We start from the raw sequence: 27,937 nt of genomic DNA, 5'->3' as shown, positions 1-27,937 counted from the left end.
CTATGTCAGTATTTTGTCAATGTGTTAGCACTGGTCACTTCGTAAAATCATTGAAATAAAGGACGCCAGATCATATTGAAACAAAAACCATTTCATGATTTTTTTAATAATGCATAACTATGGTCAATTTTACAGTTGATCTATTTCCAGTTTTTCATTATTTTTACTATGTTTTGTGTATGAACAATTTAAGTAATAACTCGGAAATGCATATCATCTCTTAACAATTTTTTTCTTTCCTATTGATAATTATTTGATTGGTATATTGGTCCCTTAGTTTTTGAATTATCAAGAGTTGACTGTATATAAAGTGGTCACATATATGGAAAAGGTCATTAAGCTCAGATTTTACTATTTGATTGGCTACACAGTTCATCTCAGTGATCTTTTGTTGTGAAAGTCAGTCAGACCTAAAGAGGTTTGGCTTACTCTAATAGAACTAATTTTGTAACAGACAAGGACATAAAACTTTCCCGAATGTGTTTTTTTTTTCCTTCTGCCACTATTTAGAGGTTCGGGTTAAAACTACCAAATCAACAATGTTTGATAATAAAGTAAATTCATTTATTAAATTATTATATTGTTTTAAATTAAGCTCAAAACACTAAGTTTTCCATTTTTGAATATCATTTTCATCATCATCATCAATTATAATGTAAGTACAAGTTACAATTTTAAACACACGATTACATTTCTTCACACCGTGTATTGTTATACTCAGTCAAATGGAAAATGAGTTACAAAAATTAATTAAAATATACAAATATATATTGAAAAAGATTTTTACATGTATTTTATACAAGTTACAATAATAAAAGAAATGTATATTTACAATTCGTCATAATCGTTAGTACTATTGTTTTCCTGTGTCGAAGGAGGAACATCTTGGGAATATATGCATATAGAATTGTCATCTGACACAGAGACTATTTTATTTGAATCAGGATTGTATTTGACTTGCCAAACCTAAACACAAATATGTAATGTAAAGCGTTAGAATGTAAATACTTAACAATTTATTATGAAGTTATTTTCACCTGATCGGTATGCTCTCTAAAAGTGTGAACACAAGATTTACTTTTCAATTCCCAGACTTTGACGAGGGTGTCTGAACTTCCGGATACAAAATGATTACTATCTGGAGAGAATGCAACACTGAGGACCCACGACTCATGTCCAGAAAGTGTAGCAACTGCTGTTGCTTGTTTCCTAAAAATCAATTTAAAATTTTTCTTTAATTTTATCACTTAATATGCCTGTAAGTTACATACATGTCATAAAGTTTAATATGTTTATCATCTGATGCTGTCAGAAGCAAATTCGATTCTGGAGAAAAACAAAGGGAACGGATTGGCATGGCATGACCACCCAATGTTTGTACCAGTTTGCCGCTTGCAACATCAAAAATGGTTATAATTCCGTCTACAGCTCCTGAAGCTATGTAATTTCCATCAGGGCTCTGAAATAAACACCTAACATAGAATCATTTCATGAATTGTAATCATTTAAAAAAGAGGAAAAACTTACATAAGCTATGCTAAGAATAAATTTTCCTTTTGTGTCTAACGTGCTCTCAACAACACCGGATTCAGTGCCATAAACATTAATTTTACCATTTTGACTCCCTGCAATAATATTCTTACTGTCTGGTGAGAAAGCGACAGTCCATACTTCCAGCGGGCCTGCTTCGATTTTCTTTTCTAATTTGGTTTCCTGAGCATTCCACACTCTTATAGTAGAGTCTAGAGAACTACTTATAATCACTAGAATTGACAATAAATTTGAATTAATACAGTAAAAATAAAATAATTTGGTGGCTTACTTGAAGAGTCGTGATTTATATCAAGAGACACCACGCCGAAACAATGACCGTCTAACTGGTTCTTCTGAACTAATTTGTTGTCACTATAATTCCATAATTTTACATTGTTATCCATTGAGCCGGTAACGATGAAGTCTTCAACTTCCTCTATTTCCTCAACATCCATGGAATCCCTAGACTCAATAATTAGTACGCAAAGGATTAAAAATAAAAATAATCTTAACTGACCTGGAAGCATCTCCTTCACCATTGTGATGATCTTTGTGGTTGGATTTTTTCTTGATGGACCTGCCCCACGCACAAGACCAGATGCTGCCCTCATGGGCCATATCTTCTTTTCGAAGGAGTTCAAACTGAAAAAAGATAAAACTGTAAATTAATTGCCAATTTTCATCACAAGAAAAGGACAGGTGGTATAGGAAACGAATAAATAATTAATAAGTTTGAAGAACTTAAGAAAATTTTATTTTTGACCATGTAATAAGTTATGGTTTGTATGTATTTGTATTTATTCAAGGTAATTTATTGTTACTGATCATCAAGGTCTGCCCACAACTGCCAGGTTGTTTCAGCATTTTGCCATCTTCAGTAATCAGGGATATAAGCAGGGTAAGATGTTGATATACAGCTACCATTCAATATGGAAAAAATGCCGAAACACTTCTGGCAGGCCAACTAGTGAGGATAGATAGACCAAGATGATCAATAACGATTAAATTACATGTTCTGTAGACCACAAGAGGAATTCTCATAGGTCATAAATAGAAAGTATTATACAAATAAATGCTTCATTCATAAAGTATTGAATAATGGTTTAGACTATCAAAAACTAATGTTTCTTTTACTTTGAAACTATTTTCAATTAATCTTTAATTAAGGCTTTGGTGGAGATAAAAAAGTCAGTGTCACGAGCGGGATTCGAACCCACGACCTTCGGCTTGATACACCGCTGCTCTACCACTTGAGCTATCGTGACTTGATCCACTCAGACACTAACTTCCCATCTCAACCCCACCTTTTTTAATTTTCCCTCCTTTATCTCAACCAAAACCTTAATTAAAGATTAATTAATTGAAAAGGATTTATTTGGTCAAGCAGACCACGAGACCTAATAAATGTAATTTGAAACTATTGAAAATTCCAAATTTTATTTGCAACACTATATAAATTTATGAGTTTCTCTTGGCATTTGTGGAGTGATGAATCTATAATTTGGTCGCTTCCGATCATTTTGTACTGTCAATCCTCACTGTTTTGGTCTGTCAAGCATATTTCGGTGTCTATCTTCGGTGGTTGGTTTCAGATCAGGGTTACAAGTAGAGTGAGGCACAAACCACAGACCCAACACTGAAGATTGAAAATGACCAAAATATTTCAATGTTTTTAAATCACAAATTCTACAATTCTATTACAACTACAATACAAAAAAATATCAAAAATTGTAATAAGTTGTAGTTCATTTAAATTAAATCCATTTTCTTAATGTACAATTGTAATTTAGAAAAGAATACATGGCATAGAATGAATTTAACCAACCAAGCAACCAAATGAGCAGAAAGGATGAACCAGAGACCCCTGAGTCTAGAAGATGTGAAATGTTATCTCAAAAACCAATGTTGGAAAGAAGGCAGTATACAAGGTCAACACATGGTCCTCTCCTTGCCAAATAAAGACCATAGAGATGAACTTTATGCAGTGCACAAGTATCTGTAAAATATACTTTCACAGAGTACGAGGAAATAGCGCCACAAAGAAGGCCTACCAGCAGACTTTAAACAACTTTTAAAGCACAGTAGTTGTTAAAATAAAATGTTAATATCAGTTGTTCGATGCATAAAGCAAATAAACATTCACATATAAGGCCATGTCTCTTTCATATGTAGGATGAAATAAGACAAAATAATTTGAATGAATGTATTTATTAGCAATGAGTGTGCATTTGGGTGTTTGTTGAATATCAAGTACCCATAAACACACTAAAGTAATCTAGATTATTTAGTTTTATATATATTTGCAATGTAATAGCAACAAACCCTGATTACCGTATTGTGTGAATGTATTTATTTGCAAGAGTGTGTACAGAATATAAAATTTCAACAGACCTGTCGAACCAATTAGGTTAACTTGGGTAGTGAATGTATGATTTTTACTCTGTGTCAATGAATTTATTGACAGGAATGAAGGGACAGCAATATGGAGATGGACCTCTGACCTAACAACCCTAGGTTTAGGTTTTGCATAATTTTAGCATAGTTGAAGGGGTGGGGAAAGGGTCTCAGCAGTATATTGAGAACTTTTAACATATGAATGTGTATTGAGAGAATGCAGCCATCAGTATTTAGGGTTGGGCTAGGTCATGAGGGCACTGTCTACTTAGGTGATAAGGAGGGTGGAACTTAGTGCTAGGAACTTAGCTAGTGGATTTGTGTGGAAGGAGAGCGTGGAGTGGAGGTTGTGGAATTGTGTCCAGGTCATGTACATCAAAAATGGGATGCCTAGGTCTTTGTCAATGGTTGGTTAGTGACATAGAAGGGAGCATTGAGGATGCAACAGAAGTTTTTTGATTGAAAGGATTCATTGAATATTGGATGTCTTGCCTGAACCCCATAGCTCGATTCTGTAAGTCCAAATTGGTCTAATGTGTCTTGTATATTGTTAATTACTGTGTGCACTACTAGTCCAAATTGGTCTAATGTGTCTTGTGTATTGTTAATTATTGTGTATACTCACTGCAGATTTGGGTCCTTTTTGTTTTATGTATGTTCCATGTAAGTATGCTCCCAAGCAGAACCAAAGGTAGCAGATTTGGTTGGAAATTTTGTCTTACTTATATATACACTGTATTTTAAGTGTGAACATCAAGTACCGGTTCCTTTGTTCGTTTAATACGCGACCAAGTGCACTAGTCAGTAATGAAGTCTAGGTGATATTTTAGCTTCAAGGATAGGATTACATAATTCACGAAGGTTGTGATGGGGTGTTAGAGCGTATGTCAGTAATGTAAACTGTGTAGAGGATTGGTCCTAAGAAACTCCCTTGGGGAACACCAGCCTTGATGATCAATGCATTCATGTCTGAAAATTCAGAACCAATTCTCACATTGAACCAGCGATCCAAGAGAAAGAACTTCAAGATGAGATAGTAAGGGGAAGGATACTTTTTAACTGTAAAAGGAGACCAGGGTGTACTATCAAATAGATAGTGGGATCTCGAAAAACTGCTAAACAATAATTTTTTAGGACAGATGATATTGTGTCAACCACTCATAACCACTAGTCAGCAGAATGAAGGGGTCTATCAAATTAACAATTTAAAAACTGAAAACTGCTTATTTTATTCAGGAAAGTATGTATACGTATATACTAAGATAAAAGCTGATATACATTTTTAAAATAACAAGAACATTTATGTTTTGATAATGACAATGCAACAAACGAGGTGATGTTATTTGTTGGTCTGTGAGTCGCTGAACCAACATTGGGTCAGTTATTGGGTCTGTCTTCACTCTCGAGTTTGTTAAACTACTCAAACGAGTCTCAGCATTGTGCCATCTTCAGTGAGGAACTGTTCAAAGGTGGAAACATTAAGTGAAACAATGCCAGCTCAGCATGAACATGACAGAAGATTCGAACATTGGAGAATTTAAACTATTTAATTTAATAAAATAAAAAAATATTAAATTTGAAACATTATAAAAACTTTTTTACCCAAATAGACTGAAATAATGGCTTAATATCGTCAGAGAATGATAAATATATAAATTTATATTGAGCAATAACAATGTACAACAGAAAAAAAGTGTAAATAAATGCTATTTATATTTCAATTTGTAATTAATTACAAACTAAAAAGTCTATTGTTTGTGTATTATGTAAATATGTATAGATACATATTTACATAATAAAAATAAATTGTGTTAAGTATTGATTTGTGTAAAAAAAAAATCCTTTTATCCTACTATCTATAAACTAAAGCCTGCAAATATGATTTAGCAATGAACCTAATAGGGTCAGAATAAATAAAAAGTGACTTTAAATTGTTGTGGGTTAAAAATGTTTTTAAGGTAAAACGTTCCATGTGGCTTGGCTTACCATTTTGTCTGTGGGACACTATAAACAAAGATAAATGTGATAACTACAACAAATTCCGGCTTCACACTTCATTGGCAACTTTCGGTTAGTAGCTACTAACTGTCTACACTTCTGTTTGTACCGGTTTGTGCCTGCATGCTTACGGCCACGATAAACTACTAACAATCTCGCTGCAGTTCAACTCGGAGGTTCCGGAATTGGTGCGAGGTACGAGGTACAAGCGTGCCTCGTGACGAAATTATCCGGGTTCTACTTCTATTTGGAATAAAAGTACTTAAGAACACCATTTCGGTTTCACTTGAAGTCACAGATAAAATATTCTGACACATTATTATGTTTGAAAGTTCTGGTTAACTCTGGACTCAAGTAAGCTAAAGTTCTTAAACAATACGGGCTAAGTTCTTTGCAAGTAACTTAGCTTTCAAACTTGTAAAAAAATTGAGGAAGAAATAGTTAAATAGCAAAAACATAATATTCAAAAAGAAACTACGGTATTTTTGGTAAAATATTTATTCTTTGAAATAGTCAAAAAACGTTTGGCTTCATTGTACCATTAATTTATTGTATTTTTTTAGAATAAAGCTAAATCAAAACTGAAAAGTTTAGGTTTTCAGCTACACATTGAATTTACTGAACTGTGCTGGATTGTTGCATACAACACAATCACTAATCACATTTTAAATTTTATTTTATTACAATCTGCAATTTCTAATTACACATAATTTGCAGATACATAGACATATACAACTATTTACATTGAGGGTAGCAAAAATCAATATTATGTTCCCAGTTCACATTATTAATGAAAGGAAGTCGCAGGGACATTTCTTCTTGTGACGCCTTATGGGTTTTTAACGGATGGGTTCTATTAGAGTGATAGGAACTTGTAGAACATAAGAAATTTTTGGTAAATAAAATTAGGCCTTTAAACATTATTTTCACCAATGTCTTACTAATATACACCATTATAAAATTTAAAAATGTTAAAAATTAAAAAGCATATACTTGCAGTTTTTAGCATATAATATTCTTATTTATTTGGTGTTTGTTAGTCTTCATGTACTACTTGGAGAAAAGAAAACTTCAGTTAGGAGATGGCATGAAGATAAAATGTGTATGGGTGAAACATACACCAGCAAGAATAGCTGGACCCATTTAAGTGGTCAGTGTTGATCAGTTCAACTTCTACTTCTTCCATGCTATTTTACACAAAAAAGCTTTCAAACTACGCCTGAAATTCAGTCAATAAATTAATTTTTCAGCTTGATGAATATCCAATTACTTGCAGTGGGTCACAGCTGAAGGGTCAAACCACTTTACAAAACATTTGACCTATTATTAAATTTACTGAGATTGAGACAAGTGCAGGCTCAAAAATGATCGAAACAAATTGTGTAACAATTAAATAAATAAATTAAAATTAAAATTAAAAAATAGTGAAAGTTCAATAAGCCTACATCCTATTGTGTACTTAATAAATAAAGTTAAATAAATACAACTAAGGAGAAAAAAAAGATAGAAATCAAGTTTAATTTTTTTAAATTTCTAATAGTATGAATCTTAAAAGTCAAAAAAAAATTTTGAATAAATTATCCAAATAAATAAATTGAATTTGAATAACAAATTATAATTGTAACATATTAATTGGTCAAGCGGACCACGAAATTAGTGAATTTAAAAATTATAAGTTTTATTCAACTAATATTGTTATACAAAGGATTCCAATTTTGAAAAAACGGTTCATTCACAAATTTCATCATTGATATTAATGTATAAGCCCATCATCCAAATGATCCCAGCTTCTGTACTTATAGTAACATGCGGCTCTCCGTTGTACGTATTCGATGTGCTGACCATATTTCCAAATGCTACAAAATGATTGTCTGCAAAAACGACCGGTAATTATTCAAAGGGATTTTATATTTACGCAACGACAGAAATTACCCAAATTCCATTTAAGCCCTGTTGAAGTGACATGGTTTTCAACTGGCTCATAAGGCACCACTCCGCACCAAGCTTTATTTACAATCAGATACCGGGGTATGATGATTTTGTGTCGTCCTTTAGGCAAATACCAAACTAGCGAATAACTGCTAAGCAAATAGATTGGCTTACTTATATTGCACAATGCCTCTACCTTTCCGGCTGTATTTATGTGTTGCAATAAATGGTCCAATCGGTCACCACCACTCTCACATATAGCAATAATACAATCTAACTGTAATCAAAAATGAAACTGAAACTAAAAATAAATAAAAAATAATAATAATAAAAAGATTCTTTAAGAAATAAATCATTTAAAAGTTACACAAATCACATGAGATTCACTACAGTAATAAATAATCTTTCTCCCAAGCGGGCAAACATCAGTTATGATACCATCACTGCCTAACGGAACTATGAGACATTAACCATTTCACTTTTAAGAATATAAATAAATTTTACACATTTAATTTAATTAATTTTGAATTATTCTGTTTTCATCACACCTATAAAAAGCAGAACAATTCACTGTATTTTACGATACGCAATTAAATTTTTAATTGCCACTCTCTTTTTTAATAGCGATAGTAAAGGAATTGCTATTTTTTCCATAGGCAAATAGAATAGTTGAATTTATTTTTAATGATAAAAATTAATATACAACATTGGAGTTCTGTTATTCTTGTGTTTTATTAACTTTTAATAATGGATAGCATAATTTCAAAACAAAGTAGTTTTTAAGTACTACACATATACACAAACATACAACAAAAAGAAGAAAAAAGTGTGTAATATCCAACACAGTGGATCTGGCAGAAAGAAGAAAAAGAAGACATTATAAACTGCATTCATTGGGGGCTGAAATGACCTACCTGTCATAGCCCTGGGGCTTATCTTTGGTGGATAGGACAGAAAATAGTGAGCACAGGCAACTAAACTAACAACTCTAAATTAAGTGAATTTCTAAGTCAAGCTTGCCAAAGAAAGTCTAACCACAACTAGGTGCAGTGTATTCTATGAGAAGTGGAATGCACATAGAGAGTGAATGAAAAGGTGGTTGTGAGTGAAAGATGAATAAGAATAAATAAGATAGATATGTATAGATGGATAGATAGGCAAATAGATAGAGATAAAAAGCTTGCAAAAAATAAAGCGAGCTATATTCATTTTGCACTTTAAACACGGCTAGAAGTGAGTTAAAAGGCATTCAAACTATATGTCTATAAAATTACTAATAGGTTTGTAAACAAATATGAACTTTTTTTAATTCAACAATATTTATTTTCAACTAATACAAAGATTCACTTTTTGGTTATTCTAAGGTCTCAATATTGTTTTTGCATCCCCATTGACCACAATATTTCCGAATCTGTCTTAATGGTTACCTCAGACTCTCCGGAATATGTATTTGAAGTACTGATCATTCCTCCAAATCGCACAGACATATTATCTGAAAAAATGTTTGAAAAAACTAACAAAAACGGCTGGTTATGGCTTTTCTGGTGGGATATGTCTGGTTGAAAAATTCAGATTTTTTACAAATACAAAAAATGATTAACTGAACCTTACTAGACTCGAAAATTGTAGTAAAAAAATCTGTTACATGACATTTCAAGCAACTAATTTGTGAAGTTTGGTCATTGCCAATCATTTTGGTCTGCCTATCCTTTCTGGGTCAGACTGTCAGACACACTGAATCTAATAAAACGTTTCTGACAAACCAAAATTATCAGTAACCACCAAGTTTCAGGTTCATCAAGCAGCAGAAAACAAGGACAAATTCACCTAATTTTTAGTTGTGAAATGAGTGGCTGTATGATAATAAAGTTAATTTTAATAACGGTCCCTAAAAAATGAAAATATAAAATCACTCCCTAGTTCCTCAACAAAAAAACTTGAATTTTAAAATGTTAAACTTCATAACAAAAGAATCAAATTATAATGACTGACTGTTGTGATTTTGCTTAAACCTTGTAGGAAAAATTTAATCGTCACTATTGAATATTTTATATTTGTTAAACATAATTAAATTTGTTTATCTTATACCATTTTTTATATAGCGATTAAAAAACGTTACCATTGATAAATTGTCCATAATACAAAAACTTTTCTTTGTGGAAAATAAAAATGGTATTTAATAGGGTTACTCCGACAATTTCAAATTAGTTATAACAAAAATGTATTTTGATGACTTCAAACTTCAAATAATTGAACAGTGAGCTTTATTATTATAATTTTTTAATTAATTTATTTTATTTATTTATGTTTTATAATATATATAATATATAAAAATAAGCAAATTACTAAACAGGAAAATAAGGTAAGAATTAAAATGAACTAATAAGACCAGAAAGAATAAAATAAAGCCAGAAAAATACCAACCTAGATTCCACTTTAATCCTGTTGTGGTAATACAGTTCTTCTCAACAGGCTTGTAAGGCATAATAGCACACCATACCTCATTGGATATGAGGTACTGAGGGATTTTTATTGTGTGCTCACCTTCTGTCAAAAGCCATGTTAGAGAATTTCTAGTGAGTAAAAAAATTGGTGGATGATCATCAATTTCTGTAAAAATATGAACCTTTCCCAGTGTGTTTAGAATTTCTAAGAGTTGATCAATGCGCCCGCAAGTATCACACAATACAATAACTGATGTAAGCTGTAGAAAAAAAAACAGTACCCTACTTACTTTTTATCTCTGAAGCAAAAAGCTATTACAATGTTTCTGTATAAGATTTCAATTGTATGAAACATTGAGCATACCTTAGTTTGGTACTTTTGAAGTATAATTTTCAAACATTTTTGAAAATCTGTGTAATTTTGGTCAGGAGTGGATTCCACCATGACTCCATTTTCTCTGCAATATTCTAACGTTTCTTTCTTTACAGAATCAAAATCACCGGAGATGAGATTGGGAAATTTGGAATTTACATTTAGATTGTGCTTTTCTAAATAATTTAACCATCTGTCTGTCCCCCCGTCTACCGTTGCTTTGAACGTTGCTGAAACGGAAAACAGAAAATATCTTTTAAATTAATATTTTTTTATTTCAATTAGCAACGGTTTTATTCATTTACCTTCGTTCCATAATTTTTCAACAGCCGCTGGCTGAAGGGTGATTTCACGATTGAGAATTAGTAGGCCATAGTTTCCAAACTGAAACGAGAAAGGATCACTAGGGTGTAATGGATCCCAAATAGCCATTTAATAATAGATAATTTTTTGTTTTGTTTTTTTCTCCGAAGCCTTATGATATGAAGAGTAAAACAGCACAAAAATGTTCTGAAACAAAGTTATCCAGTTGAAATAAATTCTAAATTAGTACTGTTTGGCATAACTAATGGTTTACTCACTCACGCAAAAATAAGATCATTATCAAATTAAGAGTAACTAGTCATAAAGTTCACTCAAAACAGACCCAAAATACTATTATTACCTAATTTAATTAAGAGTGGTATTTTTATTTGAAGCATATCAAGAAGGAAAATTGAGATATAAAATCGCGTTATTCTTAATCAGAGTACAACAGATTATTATTTGGAATCGACTATGATCAAATAACAGGTTACACAATTTTTTTTCTTTTTTGGTTAGTAAATATTTTTATCCTAAGATGAGAATGTTTATGACAACTTCTAGCTTCACATTTTATTGACTGTGTATTTTGGGTTTGACAGTGTCCTACTTTTTTAAGGTACTAGCATACTTTTTTGAATAAATTAAATTCCATACGTACAATTCTTAGTCAATTCAGTAAACTACTTTGTACATAAAAAATATTTATACTATAGAATTTTATATATGAAAAATTATAGGCCTTAGAGAAGTGTTTTTAAATAAAATTATCATTTTACGAGTTTCAGCATCCTGTGCGATTTTCAAGAATATTTTATATCTATATCTATAGGGGGGATACTGTTAAAAGATTAGAAGTTTCAAAAACTGAAGAATTTGTCATACTTGTGAAGCGTCTGGATTTATCTTTCAATATTTTATGTGTTATACGGCTAGTAAATTATGAACATTTTTTCATTATTTTTATATAATTTTCATGAAATTTAATTTATTTATAAATGTATGTTTTAATGTTGTTAATGTTTAATTTGCATATTTTTGCTTTTCTTGTGCATTTATTTTCACCTTCTTTGAGTTTGGCCTGTGTTATATTTACGATCATTCAGGATGATGGAAGACAATCAATTTACTTGTCGATCCTATCATTCTTTTTTTTCTAGTGTGTAATGTGTGTGTGAAAGAGAGAGAAAGAGAGAATGGAAAATAATTTTTTTTAATTATTCAGATATCGTGAGATGCGGTCGGGTGTGATGGTTTCAGAAAAAGATGGAAAGAATAAAAAATAATTTTAAAAATGATATGATAAAGAACTTTTACTCAGTTGGGATTGCAATATGTCAATTTTATTTTAATTGAAAAGTAAACTCTCAGAGATAAGAGATTAATAATAACAAAAGTTTTCCGTGTATTTATTTTTAAATTGAGATCAGTCCTCTTATCCAAGCAAAATATACTAAACAGTTTACAAAATACAAGTTAAATATACCAAAACAGAGTCAAACATGCACAGATGTATTTAGCATATACGAATCATGTTTTATCAAGTTATTACTTGCTAATACACTTTCAATTAAGATATATTTTTCTAATTATGAAAGGAATACAGATATCCAGTAATATTTATAATTATCAATGAAATAAAAAATTAAAACTTTAATCCTGTATTTTAGATAGCATAGCTCATAAAGATAATTCTCATTATTGATAATTGCCAAGTGGGTTTCAGTTTGTCATCTAGACGTTTTTTTATTGTTCAGTTGTCCTTCATGGCTTTACTGAGCTGTTTTCATAATTTTTTATGTCACTAAAGAATTTTTTTTTAATGGTATCGTTTTATGGATTTAATTAATCTAAAATTACACTCTTTTAGTTCCAGCAGTATTTTATTTACTTGGGAAAACTTTTCGTTATTTTTGTGAACACCATCAGCCCTATGATTATCAGCTCGCCAGTGATTCCAACCCTAAGTAGGGTCAGATCTCGGTCTAGCCACCGAATTTCGGCTTTGGAGCCTATCAACAGCTAGACCATTTCATCCCCACCATCAGTTTCTGGATCTATACCCACTCATTCTTAAATACATTATTTTCTAGAGGTGAAGTACTTGGTATTCCTCCGTCTCCCTCTATACATATATAACTAAACTAATCTAATTGAGGGTCTCTGCCATTGGCCCTTGCACACATTCACACTGATAAATACAATCAGTATCAATATATACAAAGAAACACAAATTTGGATAATTATGAAGTACTGCATATAACAAAATAGAGCTGTTTCCTCTAAAAATAGAAACAGGAGATCCAGACACTCGCTACCTTGCTCAAGCACAATTCTCATATCGGGTGACATTCCTCCATCCCTTATGTGGAACCAAGGAACCGCAACCTTCAAGTCACATTAAGCACCTTTCTCAACAAGCCAAACACAAACAGAATTTGGCCCAAAAGTAAATATCTGTGGATCAACCTCGCATGACCTTAATCAGGTGTGAATGACCCCCCAGGTCTGAGAGCCACTTACCAACAGTGTTCTTGGTACATGAGAGCTTTTGGGCCAACCTGGCCCCCTGATCAAGCATTTTAATAATTTAGTCTCAGAGAGTTAGATCGTGGTGGTTCAATCGGTAAGTAGGGACGTACTGGCCTTAGCAGTCTCGTCCATTCTTGAATTATTCTCCAGACATGTGTCCAGGAAGCCAGACAACTACCGTTTTGCTAAGATGCTCTAGTTCATAGTAATTCAATGACAAGAGCACAATTAGAGGGTCGACAGAGGATCTGTCATGAACAGCAGTAACCATGCTGAGAGAATCAGTACAACATTGTTATGATATGTATAATATAATAAATAATGATATGTATAATATATAATATTATTAATTATTAAATTACTATTTTTCGTGGTCGGCTTGACCAATTAATAACATTCAATTAATTAAAGTTTTTAAGTTGATATAAAAAAGTCAGTGTCACGAGTGGGATTCGAACCCATGACCTTCGGCTTGATATGCCGCTACTGTACCACTTGAGCTATCATGACTTCATGATCTTGAAGTCACAATAGCTCAAGTGGTAGCATAGCGGCGTATCAAGCCGAAGGTCATGGGTTCGAATCCCGCTCGTGACACTGACTTTTTTATCTCAACTTAAAAACCTTAATTAATTTAATATTATTAATTATTGTATAAATTATTGATATTAACATCAAGTACATATTGAATAACAAATTTATTTTTATAGGTTGAAGTGAACATATATATATTTTTAACAAACAAAATTGCTTATTTAAGCACTTTTCAACTATCTGATTTTCCAACAGTTAGATTTAAATAAAACATCGTCTTTATGTGTAGTATTTAGTGGCCATTAATTAATGACTATTTACAGATTGTAAGATGCGGACTGATGTGATGTAGGTTTAGAAAAACAATTTTCTATATCGTGCCAACGTTTCGGTCTTTATTGAGATCATCTTCAGAGCTTAAAGTGAGCGTTTTCTGTGTGGCACTGTTGTGTGTCGTGTTGAGAATCTCCCAATCTACTACTCACTTATGTCCATTGAAATCTCGTGTTTTTATATATATGTCGTGTATAATTTAAACAATGTTTATAAATCCCAGGCCCTGGAGATGATTGTAATAAAGATTGAAACGTTGGCACGATTAAGAAATTTTTTTCTAAACCTACGTCACACCAGACCGCATCTCACTATCTCTAAATAGTCATCATGTTCATGTTTATATTGCTTACATTTTCATGTATGTGTTATGTTTGAAATATAGTAACATCGAGATTTTTTTCATCATTTATTTTAAAGAATATATTATTGTCATTATTATTTTATCGATTTTATTATGTTATTATTATTATTTTAATGTTTATACAACTAAATTTATTTCTAATATATGTATAAGTAAAGGGCTTAGAGCCTAAAGTATTTGTACCTTAAAAATAAATAAATAATTGAACCAGTACCGGGTCACTTATTAGGTTCATCTACGCTTGTTTTGATTGCATTCAAACTAGTTTTGGTTTTCTGACATCTTCAATGAGAAGTCGTTTTTATTGTTCATGTAGGTATTTGTGTACTGTACGGTTCTGCGGTTGTACCTGCAAGTAAAGACGAGCACAGGGTCAACCTCGCACGGCCTATTCTCTAGGGGCTCATGTCATGAAAATTACCTGCCTATTTTTTTATGCTTAATGACATGCTTTCTCATTGTAGCAGTATTTATTTTTTATTCATAAAACACTGTTTTACTTGTGTTTGCACGCTTCAATTAAGATCTTATGTTGTGTACTACTGATTAGATGTACGTTCTGGTGTAGAATATATATTTATTCAGCTATTAATTACTGATAATTTGTTGCGATTTGTTCAACTTTAATCTATAACTAATTGCTCGTTATAAAGAACATCTTTATACATAAACTGTTATAAAATTGAATAAGAAAAAACAATATATTAAAGTTGAGAAAGTATTCCTGATAGTAAATATAAAGGTTGATACTGGTGTTCACTACAGAAAATGAAAATCTTTCATAAAAACGAGCTTTCGAGGTCAATTAAAACTACATTCAAAACATGTTCAACGAAAGAAAAAACTTACAAAAGTTAAAAGTCAAAGGTTTCTTTCATTCGCGCACGCTGAGCACATAATGGGGAAAATGTAACCCAAAAGGCAAAAAGCACGTGAGGTGCGTCAGAATTACGTCATCATTTCACTTTCAGTTTGAATTGCTGAATTGAGCATTTTCTCTTTTTCATTTCTTTTTTTGTACTCTCATTCACAGTACATATGCTTCATTCGTAATGCGCGCTACACGATCTATGCCAGCATCATAGTCAAAAATGTTCCAATGAAAAATCACTACTTTAAAAAAGTACCAGGTTTATGGTCTTGAATGAAGTTACAAATTTATGCCAACAATTCGCAGAGCTACTAGCAAAAAGTAAAAGGAAGGCTGAACTTTTTGCTAGTAGACAGAGGGACTTCGACAGAGACCGACTATTTCATTTTAAATTTCACCTAATCAACTCCAAAAGAACTAGTCCATTAACAAAAACCACAACTATGAACAAAGAATCTAGTCAAAAAGCACACAATGGTTTAAATGTTCTGTGAAATATGTCATCTTTCTCAAATATGTAATATTTATGTTTTATGTAACATTCAGCAGCAGAGCCCTGATGATGCGACTATATGTCGCGAAATCTCAGCGAAATGTTGGTATAAATTTGTAACTTCATTCAAGACCATAAACCTGATCCTCTTCAACATTGAAAAAAACTGGTCGATCTTCTCCGTAACATTAAAAAAGTAAATCAGTACTAGTTTAGAAAGTTTGTCATTTTTTCTCAAACAGAAAACACTAATTTGGCTCTCAGTTTTATTCTCATAAAGTTTCTTGTATATTGACTTTCCGGGAGTCCTATTTGTCAATCCAGAATAAGTATATTTACACCCAAATCTTTAAACCCATACTATTATGGGCCTGTGCCAAAAAAAGAATGACAGTTCTTACAAAAAAATCAAAATGTACTAACAAATATATTTCCCTTGGTACACCCAGAATAAAATATTCCGCGAGACCTGATGATTCTGGACATTTTTACTGAGATGATGTACCCAGAAACATAAATCACACCTCCTAGGGCATCCAAATGTCATGAACAAAAATGTTCAATTTTTTCAAGCCTCATTCAGTTTTTTCAAGCCAAATTCGTTTGCTAGAATATCAGCGGAACTCTGTGAAATGACAGATTCCTAGACTTCAGTTTGAACTTTAATATACCAATAAGTACACTAGTAGGTGAAGCCTAAATTTAAATGCTTTGTGTATGTAAAATTTAGAAAAAAAATTATTTATTTATTTATATACAGATACCATCCTTGTAGAAAAATATTTAAATGTATTACAATTACGCATAAAAAGAGTACATCATGCTAACAATATTCATTACAATGTTTACACATAATATGGTGTTATTTACAATAATATTATACAGATAGAAGATAAAGGATTTTTTTTAAATGTAAAGACAATGAATATATTTGTCTAAATTGTCAAGATTTGTTTAGCGAATTGTGAAGTTCAGAAAGGTTCAGAAAAATATTCATGGAGGAATTAAATCATTTTAAGTGAGAGATGCAATAAAAATCTTCAAATATGTCATATAAAATACCTCAAATATGTAATACATACAATTGTGCTACAAAAGCCTCAAATATGTCATATTTGCACTAATTTGCATAATGTAAATTAGATACATCACGACTTATAATTAACATTTTTTAACCCAGACTTTTTTGTCTAGTACATACTCATTTTGAAAGGAAACTGAACAAGAAAATCTCAGTCAGACAAAATCATATTTAAAATATCTAAATAAATTAAGTTCAAGGTCTGAAGCAGTGCATCTCTATAGAGCTTATTGTACTCCTGTCTGACTATATTTTGTTTCAACACATGCCCTCGGTGTGCCTATCACTTCTCACAGTCCACTGGCAATTCCAGCCTCGAGAATCAGTCACTCTGGGTGTTGGCAGTTTGGGGTCAGATATCAGTTTCTTCCATCCAACTGCTGAGGTTGGGCTCCGGGGGCTATCAACAGTAGGTCATTTCAGCTCCCAATGCATTCAATTTTCAAGTTCTTCCCTTGGAACGTTCCCTCACTCTTAAATATATTGACCTCCATTTACACTCAATTAGACTGGTGATGAGTACTCGTTATCCTCCATCACTCTTTACACCTATTATATATAACCTAATTGGGGGTGGGGTCGATGGGCTATATACAAAAGTCTACATATTTATTTAAATACTCAAAAATATATTAAATTTTTCAATTAAATATTCTACTTGTTAAAAAATTAGTCCCTACAAATACTACTCATTGAAAGAAAGCATAAATCTAAATACAAAGTCAAAACAAAAGACCCAAAAACTTCCTGTTTGATCATAACAATTTTTTTACGAAGGTATTTCAGCTATGAAGTTATATGAACTCTTAGGGTGCTGATATTTTTGAAAAAAAAAAATCCCATTTGTCAGTATGTTGGGTTCAAATGCAGGGCGAATGGATTTGAACCCAGGACCTTTACCTTACAGTGATGACCGCCATGTCAATGCAAGTTTATCATGTATCAAATAACTTAAATCTTGTTAATTTAAAATCTCTTAGTTATTTATTTCAGCAATATGTACAATTCCATTTTACAACAGCCAATTATTTTTTAACTCCTATTTTTGGAGGAGTATTGATTCCCATTGACCACAGAAGTTCCGCATCTGTAGCTATGGTAACATGAGGAAGCCCGATGTACGAGTTTGATGAGCAGACAAGGCCTCCAAAGTGGATACTGGTATTCTCTAAAACAAGAAAATAAAACATAAAACAAATGATTCTTCTTGAATTATAAATTGTTTCCTTACGTAAATCCCATTTCAATCCTGTGGTCGTGACTGAGGATATTTTGGGCTCAAATGGTAGAATCGCACACCACTCGTTATTCTCGATAAGGTATTTCGGAATGTATATTTTGTGGAAACCGCGGTGCAAATGCCATGTTAATGACTCCTCACTTATCAAGAAAGCATTAGGAGGAGTTTCTTGCATGAAAAAAAGGCTCATTATATTCAGTGTATTTAAGTTGGAAAAAATATGGTCCAATCGGCCAGAATTGTTGCATATTATCAATACAGAATCCAGCTGAAATAAATGTCAAAGTATTAATAATTAATGCACTGTTCATAATAAAGTCTTTTATATACAAACATATATTATTTTTAGATTAATCCATATTTGTTTAGTGGCATAATTGACCATATTCATTATTCTTTTTATCTAAGGCTTTTGGTTGAAATGAAAAATTGAATGAAAAATCCACTTGTGACCTCATTTTTCATCTCATCCAAAAACCTTAGAGAAAAAGAATAATTAATTGGATTATTTTTAGATATATTTATCATTAAATCAATTGTAATTATCTGAAGGACAATTTTTTTGTTTAAATAAAGGTTCATAAATTTGTTTAAAAATTTGTATTAAGCTCTCCTTAAATAAAAATTATGTACTTTTCATCTAAACTTCTAATTGCTTCATTTTCATACTTTCCTCCTGTAAACTTCTCCCACCACCTGCAGAGATTTATGGAAATCTGAGAAGCTCTCGTCCGATGTCTTTTCTATGTGTACACCATTGTGCCGACACAGTTTGAGAGTATTGGGCGATATTGTGTCAAAATCACCGGATATTATCTCAGGGAATTTGTTTCTTATTTTTAACTTTTTTTCCCTTACGTACGCAAACCACCTGTCCGTCGCTCCATCAACTATACTCCTAACTTCCGCTGAAATATCAGATGAATGCATAAAGTTATAATTTAAAATTGCATTTTTAAAGTTTCTACCTTTGTTCCATAGCAAGGTCATTTTTTGAGGTGGTATCGAAATATCCTGGTTTAATATTGAAAGGGCATAACGCCCTACGGTAAATTCAAAATTGTTATGTGGATGGAGTGGTGTCCACTTACGCTCCATATTATCTAAAATAAAAATTCGTAATGTCAACAAATCAAGATCTTTTCTATTTTTTTCTGTTGTCTATTTATATAACTTTATAGATTCTAAATTATATTAAAAAAATTATCCCGTTTTAGTTTGACATATGAGATGAGACCAGTCAATATTTTGTTTTGTCTTTGTTATTTTCTTAATTATTTCTTAAATAACGATGTTATTACAAATAATTTTTTGCTTAGAATTTAATGGTAACCACATTTTACACACATAAGTGTTAAAAAAAGAAAGAAAGAAAAGAAAAGATAAATCCAAGTTGTCCACAACGCACATTTATAATTTTCAAAAACTTTTATAAATTTTGTGAAAAACTGACATACCTGATTTTTATGAAGAGTATAATTATCACAATGATTATAGTTACGTTGACACAAGTATCGTACACATTAGACTTTGTTACGTTCAAATATGCAAAGAATATTTTTTTCAAATTCATGAAAAACATATGGGAATGCAATTTTATTTGTTTCTTGTTCTGAACAAATTGCGTTTCAATCTGCATGGAATCGAAGAAATCAATTTCTAGTTATTAAATTTATGCAGGGTGAACAGGAATATTGATTTTTTGTCCAGAATAAAACTTTTTCTCCTGCACTGTGGTTATACGGAGTCCGTCCTTCACGCTCGACATGGTCTTGAACAAAAGGTGAGCAGGAATAAAGCATCTCGGCAAAAAAGTGCTAGTTGTCTGTCTGAGTTTAAACATAAACAGCCAAATTTTGTTACTAGCTTGAGCGTAAATTTATTTATAATTACATGTAAGATTGCAGTTGCATATGCCTTAAGTTAAGTATATGTAATTACTAATAATACAGATTCAGAGGCAAAGTTGGCAGGACAATAAGGAGGTCTAGCTCCAGCATACCATAAATTGCGTTTTATATTTCTTATGTTTATTATTTGAAAAAGATTTTATGAGGGTGTTTCACTATTTAAAAAAAGAGGACGAGAAAAACAAGAAAATATTTATTCAAATAACAACTCTTATAAAAATAAAATCTAGCTTTATATTTACCTTGGTACAAAAAAATTAAAATTAACAATAAAAGTCAATCCCATTCGCTTTACAATAATACCGCATATAGATACTTATTGATCCGCAATTTTTTTCATTGACAAAACGGTTCCATTATATACAACTGTTCTCTCTGTAAACACATGGTAACTGAGACATAAAAATATTGCTTGTAGATCCAATATTTTAATCATAAAAATTCACTGAAAAACTGTCATCTAATTTATCGAGTGATGTTTAAATGATGATATTCTATTCAGGAGGTGAGGTATAAGCTCTCGCAGAATATATCCTCTGAAGAACAGACATCACCATTTCTTTTAAACTCTACAAAATAAAAAATGTTAAAATCACTTTTAGAAAATATAAATGTATAAATCATACAGAATTTGATGTATTACCTGGGGTTTGCAATGTTCCTCTAGCCAGGAGAAAACAAAAGAGGACAACTCTGAGAAATTAGATACAGAGACAGAGCTAAATGTGATAAATAATTGGTCGACTATGCTCTGAAACTTTTACACAATTGTGACAAAACCTATATATAGATTTTTTTTTCTTTTTAAACTTACAACATGAAATTTCAACTCGTCACAGACTCTGCTCTCAGACATACCAGGCTGGTTTTGTTGGGATTTGACCATCTGTTCATAATTGGCACGCATTATTTGAAGCGCCATCACTTCTTTTTTAAGCCCATTCCGTTCCTTTTCTTGCTTCTTTTTTTGTTGGAGGAGAAACTGAAAATGAGATAGTTTCAATTTGAAATGAAATTTCAAATGCAAAGAATTCTTATTCCTTAGGCTCATAATCGTTTTAATACATGTTGACGTCAAATATTTAAACAAAATGGTGTGACCATCTATTGCAACTAGGTGTGTTGAAAACAGGCAAATCTGTCAATCACAGGTCTAGCAAAAAGAAGGACTGTGTAAAACTTTTGTATTAATGCTACTTGACACATTAAAACAAGTGATATAATTATAAAGCAATTACATTTTAGTTAATGAGAATGTTACACAGCAATTATTCAGTAATAGTTGATCCTTAAAAGTACACTCATTGTGCCATAAATATAATATCTTCAAGACATACAAAATCTATGATAAAAGAAACCAGAAGTTATAGCAGTAGCAATATTGGTCTGTTATTAAGCTGCAACTGTCAGTGTACATCAAGCTTGACGAACAAACAATGTCAGAGAAGGAACAAAGTATTAATAATAATGGAAAGTTGGAAAAGGAGTAAATCTGCCAATCTGTCTTTTTAATATCTGCAAATTTCATCATTAAACCTTTTATTGAGCATTTTAATTGTCACAAATTGCGTCTTTATGCTATATTTGATAAAAATATCAGAAATAATTTAAAAAATCAATAATAATGACAGTAGTAGCAAAAACCAGTAAATCTGCCAATCAAATTTTTCAATATCTGCAAATTTCATACATTAAAGCATTTGTGGTCCAGCTTTATTGCTACAAACTGTTTATTTATGTTATGTTAAATAATATCATATAAATCATAAACAACATCAATAATGAAAGGAGTAAAAAAGTTTGAATCTACCAATCCAAATTTTCAATATTTAGAAATTTCAAATGAAACCTTTCATGAGCATTTCTATTTTTCAAACTTTTAAAAATATATGCTATGTTAAATGAAACTATCAAAGAAATAACAAATATCAATAACAATGAAAAGTAGCAGAAAGGATAAATCTGTCACCCAACTTTTCAATATTTGGAAATTTCAAATGTTAAACCTTTTGTGAGCATTTCTATTTTTCAAACTTTTAAAAATGTATGCTATGTTAAATGAAAACATCGGAGAAATCATAACAAATATCAATAATAATAATGAAAATGAGCAAAAAGGAGTAAATCTGCCAATCCAACTTTATGCTATCTGCAAATTTCATAATTTAAACCTTTTGCTGAGCTTGTCACACATTTTTCTTTGTACTTTACTCAATAAAAATATCATAGAAATCATAAAAAATATATTAATAATAATGGAAAGTAGAAAAAGGGAGTAAATCTGCTAATTATTGTTCAATATCTGCGATCAAATTTCATACATTAAACCACTGTTTAAGCATTTTTTTTATACAATCTGTTAATTTAATACAATCTGTTAATTTATGATTTCTTAAATAAAAATATTATACAAATCATAAAAAACATCAATAATAATGGGAAGTAATAAAGGGGTAAGGCTGACAATACAGCTTTTCATCATCTGCAAATTTCATAATTTAAATCTTTTGTTACAAACTGTTTATTTATGCTATGTTACACAATAATATCTCAAAAGTCATAAAACTGTAGCAATAATAATGGTACGTTGGAAAAGGGGGGAAGGGAAAAAAACCTGACTTTTTAATATCTGCAAATTTCAAACGAGCATCCTTTGTTGTGCATTTTATTTGTTACAGATTATTTAATCATGCAAATTTAAAAAAAAAATATCACCAAATCATAAAAAAAATATTAGTAATGATAGTAAGTAGCAAAAGAGTAAATTTGCCAATCCAACTTCACAATATTCGCAAATTTCATAATTTAAACCTTTTGTTAAACATTTTGTCACAAATTGTTTATTTGTGCGATGTTAAATTAAAATATTATAAAAAATACATTATTAATGATGGAAAGTAGCAAAAATGGTATGCCTATCGAACTTTTCAACATCTGTCTATTTCATACAGTAAACCGCTGGTTAACAATATCTTTTGTTGCAAACTGATAATTTATGCTTTGTTAAACAAAAATATCATTGTAATCATAAATATATCAACAGTAATGGAAAGTAGCAAAAAAGGAGTAAATTTGATAATACTACTTTTAATAATCTGCAAATTTCATAATTTAAATCTTTTGTTACAAACTGTTTATTTCTGCTATATTATACGAAAAAATGTAGTTTTTTTACAGAAATGTAGTTTAGGGATGGGTGTCCTGGGGGCGTGTGATACTGCCGGGGCCCTGGTTTCCGCTGTCGTGGGGTTCCTGGGCTGTGGCCCACTTACCTCCCAGCCGGAAAGCTTTTGATGAAAATGAACCAAAGCAGTTGAATGCCTTATATTTAAAAAAAAAATCCATTTTGTGATGTATCCTCTATTGTGACAAGATGCTAGCTACAGTAGGGTTCAGGACTTCCATGTTGGCTCGCACTTTGGCGAACAAGTCTACTTTTTCATTGCTTCTATGCCCTGAATGCCCAGTGAGACCGATGCCAGGGTCAGGTCATACTGTGGAAATATAACAAAAAAAAAGGAAATTTGATATTACAAATTTCCATCATCTGCAAATTTCATAAGTGAAACCATTTGTTGAGCAATTTTCTTGTCAGAAACTGTTCATTTATGCTAACATTAAACAAAAATATAAAAAATGTATAATTTAAAATGGAAAGTATGAAGAAAGAGCAAATCTGCCAATTGGACTTTTTCAATATCTGTATATTTCATACGTTAAACGCTTTGATTTTCAATTTTACATCTTTGTACTTTTCATGGCCCTTTTAAAACCATTTTCTGATAAAGCAGGGAAAAATGAGACTTTGATTTTATTTCTACAAATTGAATTTGCAAAAGTCACACCAGATCCTGTTAAAGTGAATCCGCTTTTGCAACTTTAAAAAATTGAAGATATATACACATATGACAATAATTTAAGGTTTTTAGTTGAGACGAAAAAAAGTTAATGGCCGAGAGGGATTCGAACCCACGACCTTCGGCTAGATACGCCGCTGCTCTACCACCTGAGCTATCGTGACCTCAATCCACTCGGACATCAACTCCCCATCTCAACCCTACCTTATGAGTTTTCCATACACATATACTCACTTGTATGTAATCGATTGAGCGTTGCAGTACAGTCGCCTTACTCAGTTTGTACCCAACGGTGTCTGACTGCTGGCAAGTTGGTACGAGGTTCTGAAGCGAATCGTAGCCCTTTTTAATAGCATCCCTTCGCTTCTGCTCCGCCTGGGTGTGCGCTTCTCTCCTCCTGTCCTTAAACGGGACAGAGGAGTTTTTGTCAACCGGATCCTCGTCATCTACATTACAAAACAATAAGCTTTTAACAAATATATTTTAATGATAAAAAAATACCATGGCTGCTGCTGCTCATCGTTCGACATCAATTCTTTATTTATAAAATCTATATGGAAATTAAATAAAAACTCAAGGTTGAATAATCTGATTGTTGTTTATTATTTTTATTTTTGTAACATATAAAAATAAACAAACTTTACAGAAAAATAACCTCTGTTGGGTCTTACCTTTATAACCTTCTCTGCTCTTGGATGTCATTTGCATCTTGATTGAATACCAGATCTTTTTCTAATTTTCTTATCTGCATCAAATAATTTTTCAAGGCCTCGAGAGTGCCAAGAAACAAACAAAAACGGACAATTAAACATTTTCTATACAGATAATACTATCGCCTAAACGGGGGCACGGGAGTAAAGGTGATATTTTCAATTCGTCCTTTCAAATTAAAGAGATAAAATGGAAAAAAATCAAGATATGTTAAATAACACCCACTGGAATTTTTTTTTCTAAGGACTGTTTATTGTTTTTTTGATGTTTATTTTCTTTTCTTGTTTCCATATCGAAAAAGTTGAAGAATAAATTTCTTCTCGACTCACTAAAACAACCTCTGTAAAGTTTATAAAACTTTTTTTTTAATAATTACAATAGATATCTGTCTGTTTATCTGTCTAATCTGTTGTCAGCTTTTAAATTAAACTTAAATATTTCTAATCGTTCAGGAATCGATAATCGTGTTTTTCTATGGAAAAAGTCGATATTTGGTTGCTAACAGGCCTACTGGTGTGAAACTGCCGGGTTTCTTGTCCCGACACGTCTTTGGTTCTTTTTGTTTGAAAGATTCAATTTTCAATTTACCAGGTTGTTTATTATTGCAATTCAACAATTATTCGCTTTCTGGAGAACGATCAAAGTTAAATGATAAGGATGGAGACGGTGTGTTCATTTTTTTCAATTCTGTTTTCCAAAGGTCAGTTACATTTTGACTAAATCTCAATAGAACAATTTGTATAAAAAAAGCCTCGTATTTTGTTGTTGGTTTAAAATGTGCGATTTGAAAAAATCCCCTGTGAAAAAGGACAATACTTTGAGCCTATCGAAGAAGGTCGATGAGCTTTTTTCGAGCACTTTTAACAAGGATGGCTCGTTGAATTTCGGCATTGGCCAGACTTTCACATCTGGCTACTCAATGATAGACAGAGACGAGAAGCAGTGCATGGAACAGTGGGGTTTGCCGTTCGACCAGACGGAACGTTCTCTCGTCGGTGTTGAGAAAAGCGACATCTCGATCGACTTCATGCCCAAAAACGACTCGCTATTTAAATCTCTTGCTTCGCATTCAGAGTCGTTCTCGTCAACGTCATCTTTTCCTTGTAAGTTCACACCGCGCGAAAGCTTAGAATTCGACGAAGACTGCGTGCCGAGCATCACCAAGATCGCAGAAGTTTTAAAAAACATGCCGGAAGATTCCGGCCCATTGGAACTAATGGATAATATACTATTTAACTCTTCTTTAAACGTGAATAGTAAGAAAGAAAAAGACAGTAAAAATCTCAAAAGTATGGTTGGAGGTGATTTTACCATCGTTGTCACTGCTGGAGTGGCGATGTCTGCAACTTTTGATGTCCCGGAAAACAGCACATTTGAATTAACAGAATCTCCAGGAGATTCGATCGATATGATAATTAAAAGAATTCTACCGAATAAGCTGCAAATATTTGTAAGAGCACATTTTGTTGGCGTGAAGTACTACGGGTTGAAATCTTCAACAGGCTCTACAGAAACTGGAATCGTCGCATTGAAAATAGAATCAAGAAAAAATAATTTGACCGTTTTTCCAAATCGGCTGGAATTTGAACAATCGCAAAAGCCTGTTAAAAAGAATCTTGAATTGTACAATGGTAACCTGTGTGTCTTGACTCTTGTCATATCGGTGGCAGACGCAAAAACTAGTGAATTTTATTTAGAAAGAATATTACAAAAAGAAACTGTCAAAACACTCAAGTCTGGTGAAAAAGTTCAAGTTGAGGTGATTTGTGCTTCAAACAACGTTAACAACGAAAATCCTTATTTAGATATATTTTTAGCACATCCTCCAGAGCTTAAATCAGTTCGAGTTCAATGTGCACAAATACCCTTGTTGCAGATGAGTGGAGTGAAAAATCCCATCACTTCGCCCTATGGAGAACTTTGCTTAGAAAGCACATCATCCTCTTTGATCTGGGGTTGTGTGAAACTTCAAGAAACTTCAGTTCAGAAATGTATCATCAGAAATACCGGAAAGTACACCGAGAAATTATCTTTTTCGTTCAGTAATAATACCACAGCGTTCATGTTTGAAAGTGAAAAAGGTCTCTCAAACACCTTGAAAGTTTCTTTAATCCCAGCTACAAAGTTTGAAATTAAAGTCCACTTTACTCCGAAAGTTGCAGCACAGTTTAAAGAGTCTGTTTTAATTACAAGAGACCCGCAAGATGGATATAAGAAGCTTATACCTTTGTACGCTTATGGAGGAAAAGGAAATCTCCTTGCGAATAACATAGCCTTTGATTTTGAGAGAAATTGCAAAAAGATCCTCATTAGCGATTCAAATCTTGTTTCTAACTTTTCGCTCGAAAACAATGGTGATGGAACATCTTTTTTTCTTATCGAGCCTCCATCTGTTGACATTCCTTTTATCAACATTACCCCGAAAATGGGCATTCTGTCGCCTGGGGAAAAAATAAAAATTGCCATTAAGCTGATTCAGATGGACAAACCTATGACGAATCTGGTCATCGACAAGAACTCTGAAGTCAAAGTGTCTACGATCACTATAACACAGGGCGACGAGTCGACAAGGCTAAGGCTGAAAAGACTTTATGGTAAATACAAGACTTCCAATTCACTATTTTTCAAACCGTTCCACGCCCAGTTGTCCAAGTTGGTTTCTATACCTTCGCCATCCGCTGTTAACGAATCTCACTTCAAGCTTAAGGATCCGCTCAATAGCTTTATCCAGCTGTACAAAGAAGGTGTCAAGGAATGGAAGATCGATGTTGTCGCCGGCAAGGACATTCTACAAAGCTCAAGGCTCAACTCTACTGAATTCATATCACTCGATGCTTCTTTAATGCCAGATGAAACAATTTTTCAGATGGATTCTATTCGGTTGGTAGATTGAATTGTACTTTTTTTTATTGTTCGCTTACCCATACTGTTTCTAAATTATGTTTTTATTTTAATAGAACAACAATAATTTTATGTATTTTTTGTAATTAACAATATTGTAATATTCTTTAAATAATATTTTTTACTTTTTTATTTA

The 27,937-nt window shown here is 32.0% G+C and overlaps 3 protein-coding genes across 9 annotated transcripts; all 3 read right to left on the bottom strand.

The window, feature by feature from the left end:
• Positions 1 to 768: 768 nt before the first annotated feature.
• LOC106664549 (WD repeat-containing protein 61) lies at positions 769 to 15,693 on the bottom strand. Of its 5 annotated transcripts, none has more exons than XM_024230553.1 (10): positions 15,587 to 15,693; positions 10,977 to 11,181; positions 10,663 to 10,901; positions 8,051 to 8,131; positions 2,051 to 2,175; positions 1,823 to 1,995; positions 1,528 to 1,763; positions 1,272 to 1,459; positions 1,038 to 1,209; positions 769 to 966 (listed from the first exon to the last, which is right to left on the bottom strand). In XM_024230553.1, exons 2-10 carry the CDS (start codon positions 11,101 to 11,103, stop codon positions 829 to 831), a joined length of 1,479 nt encoding a protein of 492 aa, XP_024086321.1. In that variant the 5' UTR covers positions 11,104 to 11,181; positions 15,587 to 15,693; the 3' UTR covers positions 769 to 828. The 5 variants fall into 5 exon arrangements, with proteins under 5 accessions (XP_024086321.1, XP_024086323.1, XP_024086322.1 ...); XM_024230555.1 differs by lacking the exon at positions 15,587 to 15,693 and adding an exon at positions 14,952 to 15,548 and having other exon boundaries at positions 10,977 to 11,055; XM_024230554.1 differs by lacking the exon at positions 15,587 to 15,693 and adding an exon at positions 11,253 to 11,639.
• Positions 15,694 to 18,143: 2,450 nt separating this feature from the next.
• Positions 18,144 to 20,444, bottom strand: LOC106664446 (thiamin pyrophosphokinase 1). Of its 2 annotated transcripts, XM_014390149.2 has the most exons (5): positions 19,880 to 20,444; positions 19,391 to 19,525; positions 19,092 to 19,330; positions 18,414 to 18,690; positions 18,144 to 18,350 (listed from the first exon to the last, which is right to left on the bottom strand). In XM_014390149.2, exons 2-5 carry the CDS (start codon positions 19,518 to 19,520, stop codon positions 18,208 to 18,210), a joined length of 789 nt encoding a protein of 262 aa, XP_014245635.1. In that variant the 5' UTR covers positions 19,521 to 19,525; positions 19,880 to 20,444; the 3' UTR covers positions 18,144 to 18,207. The 2 variants fall into 2 exon arrangements, with proteins under 2 accessions (XP_014245635.1, XP_014245636.1); XM_014390150.1 differs by lacking the exon at positions 19,880 to 20,444 and having other exon boundaries at positions 19,391 to 19,596.
• Positions 20,445 to 20,546: 102 nt separating this feature from the next.
• LOC106664602 (max-like protein X) lies at positions 20,547 to 25,109 on the bottom strand. 2 transcript variants are annotated; one of them, XM_014390483.2, is made up of 5 exons: positions 24,861 to 25,109; positions 24,424 to 24,635; positions 21,147 to 21,314; positions 20,976 to 21,089; positions 20,547 to 20,901 (listed from the first exon to the last, which is right to left on the bottom strand). In XM_014390483.2, the coding sequence occupies exons 1-5, from the start codon at positions 24,895 to 24,897 to the stop codon at positions 20,827 to 20,829; spliced, it is 606 nt and encodes a 201-aa protein (XP_014245969.1). In that variant the 5' UTR covers positions 24,898 to 25,109; the 3' UTR covers positions 20,547 to 20,826. The 2 variants fall into 2 exon arrangements, with proteins under 2 accessions (XP_014245969.1, XP_014245970.1); XM_014390484.2 differs by lacking the exon at positions 24,861 to 25,109 and adding an exon at positions 24,691 to 24,824.
• Between the last annotated feature and the right edge of the window lie 2,828 nt (positions 25,110 to 27,937).

The sequence above is a fragment of the Cimex lectularius genome, unplaced genomic scaffold (genome assembly GCF_000648675.2).
Source record: "Cimex lectularius strain Harlan isolate CLEC.00 unplaced genomic scaffold, Clec_2.1 scaffold13, whole genome shotgun sequence".
NCBI lineage: Eukaryota > Metazoa > Arthropoda > Insecta > Hemiptera > Cimicidae > Cimex > Cimex lectularius.
The sequence above is the reverse complement of the archived record's forward strand: the minus strand, read 5'-3'. Positions and strand labels throughout refer to the sequence as shown.